Source organism: Fragaria vesca, unplaced genomic scaffold (genome assembly GCF_000184155.1).
Source record: "Fragaria vesca subsp. vesca unplaced genomic scaffold, FraVesHawaii_1.0 scf0513036, whole genome shotgun sequence".
Classification (NCBI taxonomy): Eukaryota; Viridiplantae; Streptophyta; class Magnoliopsida; order Rosales; family Rosaceae; genus Fragaria; species Fragaria vesca.
Genome location: NW_004443431.1, coordinates 16,082 through 24,532, shown reverse-complemented (window position 1 = coordinate 24,532; position 8,451 = coordinate 16,082). Strand labels below are relative to the sequence as shown.

Here is an 8,451-nt window from a genome sequence, read left to right as displayed (position 1 = left end):
ATTGTTCACGGGAACAGTAAGGCGGCGCCAGGCCGCTTAGTATTTAGTTAAATTGGTGATTAAGACTGCACTGTTCTCTGAAACTGAATCCTTAGAAACCAAAAGGGAAAAGGGATGTGACTTACCTGAGAGACAAGATCATGCACTTCCGAAATCCCAAACGTTTGAAGAGGAGTACACTTTTCAGTTTCCAGCCGATTCAGTCTTTCTTCTGCTCTCTCTCTCTCTCTATTGTGTCAATTTCTGGAGAAATCAATTTCTGAAAAAACAATGAAGAAAACTCAGCTACAGAGGTGGCAGGCTGCTGTGCAGTGTGTGAGAATTTCTTGGGAAAAAAAACAAGAAGAAAGTGAGAAAAGAATAGAGCGATGAAAGAACAAATAAGGCCCAAAACAACAAATAAGGGCTGAGTGGCCCGTTATGGCAATAACGTAAATAATCTCAAAAAGCTTAGCTACAGTAACTCAACTTTAGTATATAGTAAATGTGTGTTACCCATATTCTTCAAGATGGTAATGGCCCGACTGCTGTGTTGGCGAATTATGGTGCTTTTGATTGATGGCCGTAATGATTGAGACGTATTGCCTCAATTCCTTATTCATTCTTTTGGTCGTGACATTATATCTTGGCCTACTTATAGATGAAGGTATTTCTGATTTTGGTACTTGTAATGTTGCTTTGCTATTATGTATTGTTCCATCTTCTTTTGTATGCTTGTTCCTATTTTGTTAGGAGCTTACTAGTGTGTTCCTTCTTGAGATAGTTTTTTGTTTCATCTTTGGGGTTGGTTTTGACTTGGTCCTTCATCTCTTTTTGTATAATTTTTACTTTGTCAAAAAACTAACGAGTGGGAATATGTTTGTCCTGCTCTCGGTTACCCTAAAAAAAATTGAAAGCCCAAAAAGACACCAAGCCCAAAAAGAGCGAGTACAAGGCGAAAGAACACCATCTTTTGTAGTTGTTTCACCACCCTTGTAGCCGATGTGTTTACTAGAAAGCAGAAGAGGACTAGCCGCCAGTCTTGCACACCATGAGCACCAGCCAAAAGGCCCAAAAGCAGTGAGCACGACGTCATCAGTTCCCACGACGCAACATAGATCAGAGCCTTCACCATCATTGGCCTAGAGATGCCAATCAATGACATTAGCCGTAGGTATCAGAGACGTCACACTTTCACATCCACCAAAGAATATCGAGCTGATCCAAATGGATCCCAACATTCTCCATTGTTAATCACCGAGATCGAAACAACCAGTTGTGTGTATTTCAAGCACAAAGGAGATGGCACAATCCTTGAATCAACATGCAACTCTCTATTTAGTTGGGACTTGTTAAAGAGAATAACACATTCAAGCAAGCGCTAGACATATTTCATTTAAGATCAATTACAAAGTATTAAAACTGACGAATAAGATAGCTAGCTTATTGTAGATACACAATAAAGCGGATCAAAAATGCAAATTTCAAGGTAATACATATAACATAGTACTGCAAACAAAATAACAACTCTTGGGCAATCCATAAATGATAAACACTTTGGAGAGTTTGAATTTTTGGGTCCATTTTCTATCCATGTGTGCAAACTATCTTACCGCAGATTGAGACATCATTGAAGCAGATCGAAAAAGAAAATTTAAAGGTAATACATATATTATAGTATTGGAAGCAAAATAAAACAACTCTTGGGCTATCTATGAATCAGAAACACTTTATCAAGATTGAATTTCTGGGTCCAGTATTTGTCCATGTGTGCAAATACCGCAGCTTGATAATCGAAAAATTAAAAGCTGGAGACGACACACAAATTTATCTCTGTCACAGCTTGCTTGAATATTTCCTCTGCTGGAAACATGTCCAGAAGCTGATTATCAGAAGCGCTACTTGGCTGTAAGATAACACATCAGGTAAGTATAAATTGATACATAAGTTAGCTAATTTGCATTTAATGAAATGTAAAATCAGCATAAGGAACATAATAAGGAATTCATCAAGTTATCTGAATTGATAAAACTAAGGTTAAATTACGTTGTTCACCTATAAATTTAAGGTTTTTTCCTGTCATGTTTTTTTTCATAACACCTTAAGTAAGATAAAATCATCACTTTGTTGGTATGCACTTTCTTCCCATAATCCACAAACTCCCAATATACTAGAATAAGAACAACTCTGACCATAAACTCTGTATCTAGCTATTTTTCTACGCATTAAATTGAACGTCTTTTCTACAAGCCACTATTAATCCCTCTTGAATGCTATTTGTATCAGAAAGTACTAAACCATTAAAGTTCTCAACACTCATCTTAAAAATAGATTTTCGTTATAATTGTTACAATAATATATTTAAATCTGGCCTAATTTCTCTAACTTCAAGAACCAATCTAGCCTAATCTCTCTCTCTCTCTCTCCTCCCCCTCCCCCCNCCCNCNCTACACTACGTACGTACGTACTACTACTACTACTAACTAACGTAACTAACTAACTACGTACGTAACGTACGTACGTAACCGTAACGTAACCGTTAACCGGTAAACCGGGTTAACGGGGTTAACGTTAACGGTAACGTAACGTAACGTAACGTAACGTAAACTAATAAAGTAAAGTAAGTAACTACTATATAAGTTATAGTAGTAGTAAATAAAGTTAAAGTTTAAAGTTTAAGTTTACGTTACCGTTACTTAACTTTAAAGTTTTTAACGTTTTTAACGTTTTCTTACGTTACGTTTTTACGTTTTTTCGTTTTTAACTTAACTTAACCTTAACGTTAAACGTAAAAGTAAACTAAAATAACTAACCTTAACTTTTACGGTTTTAGGTTTAGGTTAGACGTTACCTTTACCCTTTACCCTTAACCTTAACCTAACCTAACCAAACCCTAAACCCTAAACCTAAACTTAACGTTAAACGTTAAAAGGTTAAAAAGTAAAAACCGTAAACCTAACTCTACGTAAACTAACTAACTACGTTATTAGTACTAGTTTCTTTTACGTTTACCGTACTAACTTAATAAAGTACGTTCTTTACTTACTACGACATATACTCTCTATNNTNTNTNNANANAACACTAAATATATACTACACNCNTAATTAATAATTAGTTATTATTATTATAATAATAATAATTAATTAATTAGTCGTACTTACTTACTTACTTACCTACGTAACCAAACGAACTACTACTACTACTACTCTCTCTCTCTCTCTCCTCCCCCCTCCCCCCCCCCCCCCCCCCCTTACCTTGAACCAAAATTAGTGGTTCATCATCTATAGAAATTAAGAAACTAACCAAAATCATGTAAATTGTACGAGTACCTTAGAGTTATTATAATGATAGTAGATGTGAGAATTTAATTAGGATATTACTAATTTTTACCTGTGCTTTACCTCTCTCCCCTTTACTAAACCAAAAAAAGAGTTGTTCATCATCTATAGAAATTAAAAAACTAACCAAAATCATGTAAATTGTAGCAGTTTCTTAGAGTTATTATAATGATAGTAGACGTGAGAATTTAATTAGGAAATTACTAATTTTTACCTGTGCTTGGATCATGTACATACTGCGATGAGAGTCTGAGTTAATATGAGCTGTTACCATTACAAGCTTGTAATTCTCCAAAATGTAGCAAATCTGGGAAAATATGCCAGGCTTCTTTGGGGTGCACACACTAATTTGTGCTTCATTTCGGCACATGTTCAACACGACATTAGGTGAAGTCCATGTTTTAAACACTACAGGTTCGGGAGAAAGTGAGTTGGTTGAGAATGAATTGTTCAAAGGATTGAAATCAGGAATGATGTTGAATCCGTTTGCAGTAGTAGTAGTAGTAGTAGAAGCATCGACCAAGTTACTGGAAGAGACATGTGAAGGTAGGATACCCTCTCTTGAGTCATAGACCACATTTTGTGAGTTCATAAGTATTGGTGTGTGGTTGTAATTGACCATAGTGCTATTTGGGAGGCTTCGCATCCTCTCCCTCTTTTGTTGTTGTAGGGATTGAAGAGTGATTTCAAGCCTTTTTATGTAGGTGACCGCTTCATCAACAATTGTGGATTTGTCAGCCTGTAGTTGGTCAAATAAGAACGATTAATATCAAATTAGATTAGATTACTACATTTATACTGACACGCACTGTTGAAAGTTGAAACTATATGCGCATTAAATCTAAATTTTAAAGAATTTGGGTTTATAATTGTTTTAGTTTTATTTTTTAAGAACTCTACTAGCACATGGTTGTACTAGCTAGCATTACCTACAATATTATTATTTTTGACTCCCCTAATAAATTTATTTAACTCAAGTAAAAGAGCACAATCAACTAATGGCAAAAATTGATCTTAAAACAAAGAGATCCATCCTTGACAAAATATTATAAACTAGAATTAAGTAATTCATGCAACCAGAGGTTCAATCTCCTCATGAATTGATATATCTATATATGTGTTGAAGTCAGGTTGAAAGTTAACTAAAATAGATTCATGTGGCCCAAAAATCATTAATAAGATATGCATATCTCTCTTCAAAAAGCCACAAACTTAAAAGGAGAAAATCAAGGGGGAAAAGTAAAGCTCTCGCTTTAAATGCCAAGTATAAGCACAAAGGCTTATGATTGCTTGATTTACCTAAAGGGAAACACAATTTAATATAAAGGCTTGTCTCTTTTTCCATAAAGATCAAAACTTGACCAGAATACAATAGAGAACAGACTCATGAGAGAGAGAGAGAGAGAGAGAGAGAGAGAGAGAGAGAGAGAGAGAGAGAGAGAGAGAGAGAGAGAGAGAGAGAGAGAGAGAGAGAAGTAGTAGTAGTAGTAGTAGTAGTAGTAGTAGTAGTAGTAGTAGTAGTAGTAGTAAGTAGTAGTAGTAGTAGTAGTAGTAAGGTTACGACCGGTTATANATAGTAGGTANANATANAGNANGNGNTAGTNGATGNTNNTGANNTNATNGNTGGNGTNNGANGAGAGAGAGAGAGATGCAATAACATTGAATTGTAAAGAAGTTGTGGTTATAGCTTGAATCTTGACTACCTCAGACAAGAGTTGTGGAAGCTATAAGAAATCAAAAATTAAAACATGTAAACCTCTCATCTGAAAGTGCTAGATGGGAATACAAGAAAATTGAGAAAGAGAAAACAAACTTTTCATATTATCTCCTTATTGTATGCAAAAGAAAACGCTAATACAAGTTTCATTTACCTGAGGGGATACAAAATATAGAATTTGGGGCTCTTTGATCTCCCAAGACCGAAGTTTTTCAAACACTTAAGAGAGAGATTAGATAAAGAGATCGAAACGAACATTCATACGAGAAGCGAGAGTGACATGCAATAATTGGTTTAATTAAAAACCGCAACTCATATAGATATGTAATATAAAAAATTACCTTAGAAGGAAGTTGAGGAAGCAAAGCATGAAGGTTGGCAAACATGTTCCTCATCTTCTTCCTCCTTTCCCTTTCGGTGTATATATGCAACTCATGATCATCCTCAGAATCACTGCCCCTTCTTCCTTCTTTCACCACCTCTTCACTACTCGCTTTTCCCTTTTCCTTGATAGCCTTCCCGTTATACCTCTTGAAACTGCTACCACTAACTCGGCCACCTCGCTTCTTAGCCAAAGTTTTCTTACCGAGAGCAGCCTCCGGCTCTAACTCTGGTTGCACTTGATCTTCTCTATCTATAATTTCTTTCTCCTTCTCTAATTTATCCTTCCCCTCATCGCCACCACCAGCTGAATTCTCAGAATTGGAGTTCAACAAAAATTTATCAGTAGAATTGGACAAATTAGCCCACGACTGGTTTGCCCATAAAACCCCATTTGAAGCTCCTGCTCCTGAATCTGGTTTAAACATGGTTTCTATCCACAAACACCGACCGAGATAGAGCTTTAGTTTCTAGAGACACAAAAGAAAAAATCAGAGCAAGAGACAAAGATCGAGAAATATAGAGGATGTATGGATGGATGGAAGGAGGGAGGGAGGGAGGGAGAGGGGGTGAGGAAGCTAGGCGTTTAAAAAGGTGGTGTATTCGCCAGGTAAGGAAAAGCCCAAAATATAATCATAAGGTTTTGCCGTTACTCTGCTTCAAAACAAAAACGGATAGCCTAAAGCTATACAAGAGACGAGACTCGTCCAGATGGTTAATGACCCCACTTAACGAAAGAAAAACTAATATGGTATATTTACCGTCAATTTAACCCATCATTCACAATTTACTATGATGTCCTTTCTTCATTTACTTTGGAAATGCATCATATGCATCAAATACCCTAATTTTTTTAAAATTTACCATGTCATTTATAGGTATGGCACAAGGGTAGATTGGAGAACTAGTTAATTCAAGATATAATTTGCTCGATCTATTAAAGGAAATGTTGAATGCTAACAATTTTTCTGATGTGCATTGCAGCTACCTAAGAATAATTATTATGCATCTTTTGGTTGTTGAGACGGTATAACTGTTATATTTATGATTAAATGATTTCTATTTTGATAAGACGGTTTCATAAACAGGGTAATAATTAGTCGGTTAGAATACTTTGAATTTGTGGATTACCTTATTGATGATATAATTGATGCTCATTGTAGTAAAACTTTTTGGGTGCGTCTATTGCCACCCTTTGCTCACCCCGCATTCATTTCACACCCCACTTATATATTTCTAATTGCAAGTTTACTTTGTTCACCCATTTACAATACCTAAAATACAATTTTCTCAATTCTACTTTGTTCACCCTACATTGTCTTCTCATCCCACATATATTTTTTAATTTTAAATTTACTTTATTCACCCATTAGTAATACACATAATATCAAACTCTTCAAATAGCCATTAAACTCCAAAAGGAAAAAGAAATTGAAGAAAACTATAGCATTAATATCATTTGTTTTGAAAGTATAAGTTCAAGGTAAGTAAAATCACCAATTAAAATTTAACAACTCGTTGGTATCAGTTGATTTTAAGATGCACAATGTTCGTAAATGTATCTCTAGCTACTTGGAAAAAGCTCCGACGCCGATGAAAAAACAACAAATTGATAAATGAGCGGCTAAACATGAAAATTTACATACAAAATTGATATGGGAAATAATGAGTAAAAGGATAGACTAAACATCAACAAAGAAAATACACACACACACACACAAACAAACAGTTCACCTCATATTCAGGTTGAATGCTATTGAATATGATAAATTTTGGGTTAGGATTTAGGAAATATGTGTTCATCCAAAACAAAAAGATAAAAAAAATATTGTAACTTGTAACAACTTATTGTCCTTTGATGTAATTTTACATCAGAGTATTTTGATATTTCAATAAATCAACAACGTGTGTGCTATACACACACACATAAACAGTTCACCTCATCTTCAGGTTGAATGCTACTGCATATGATAAATTTTCGGTTAGGGTTTATGAAATATGTGTTCATCCAAAACAAAAAGATAAAAAAATATTGTAACTTGTAACAACTTATTGTCCTTTTATGTAATTTTACATCAGAGTATTTTGATATTTCAATAAATCAATAACGTGTGTGCTGAGTAAAGTGGTTTTTAGGGTGGCAATAGACGCACCATTTTCATGTTCTAGTTTTGTGTATACAATCTTTTTTTTGGGTTAGTTTGTTTATACAATATGGAACTTAAGATAGAAGAGGTGGTACAAGATAGGGGTGGGTTCGGTTTGCTACGGTTTAGCTAAGACCTAAAACTGATAACCAAACCGAACTAAAACTTCAGTTCAGTTCGGCTTGGTTTTCCATTTTCAAGACCCTGAAACCAGATGACACGACCCACCCCGAATTTCACCCTGGAACCCAGAGTAAGTCGTGCGGGGACCACCTCCAAAGAAAACTTACTGAAAAGATTAAGAAAATCTCCCTTGCAGATGGACAACCCTAACTCGAAAATTTCAAATTACACTCTTAATTTATCACTTCTGCACATCGCATAATATACAAAAATTCTAAAGTATTCAGAGCTACTAAACACAAGCGGAAGCAAGAAAACACGAGTAGGTTGAACAGGTAACCTACTGGCGAAAACTGGCAGAAATGCGGGTGACTATGCCTCGTCTCCTACTAGATCCAACCCGAACTCTGCAGACTGGGCAAGTTAAAACGAAGGGCCCAGGGGAAAACATTTAATAACGTTAGAGTGAGTGGACAAAAATAAAATAATAAATAAAATATTTATGTTTCCCCAAATTAATTTCTAAGGAAAAATCGAATGCATGCCGCAAGCGATAAAACTTTTATCCCATAAAATATCGAGCCTCTCAGACTATATAATATATGTATGTATTTACACTCGTCCATACTCCCTATATAAATTCATGGGTCTATATAGGGCTACTACGCTCGCGTCCAACGCTCACGTCACGCCTTAATGCGGTGCTACACTACGCCATCAAGGTGGACAGACGGGTGTATAAATATGTGTCCATACCCCCTATAT

The 8,451-nt window shown here is 35.5% G+C and overlaps 1 protein-coding gene across 1 annotated transcript; it reads right to left on the bottom strand.

Moving 5' to 3' along the window:
* Nucleotides 1-3,670: 3,670 nt before the first annotated feature.
* On the bottom strand, nt 3,671-6,077 carry LOC101306487 (transcription factor bHLH95-like; the record flags this gene model as incomplete). The annotated part of the gene is made up of 2 exons (XM_004309700.1): nt 5,377-6,077; nt 3,671-4,057 (listed from the first exon to the last, which is right to left on the bottom strand). Coding segments are annotated over exons 1-2 (855 nt in total), but the record flags the coding sequence as incomplete, so codon positions are not given.
* Nucleotides 6,078-8,451: the final 2,374 nt, after the last annotated feature.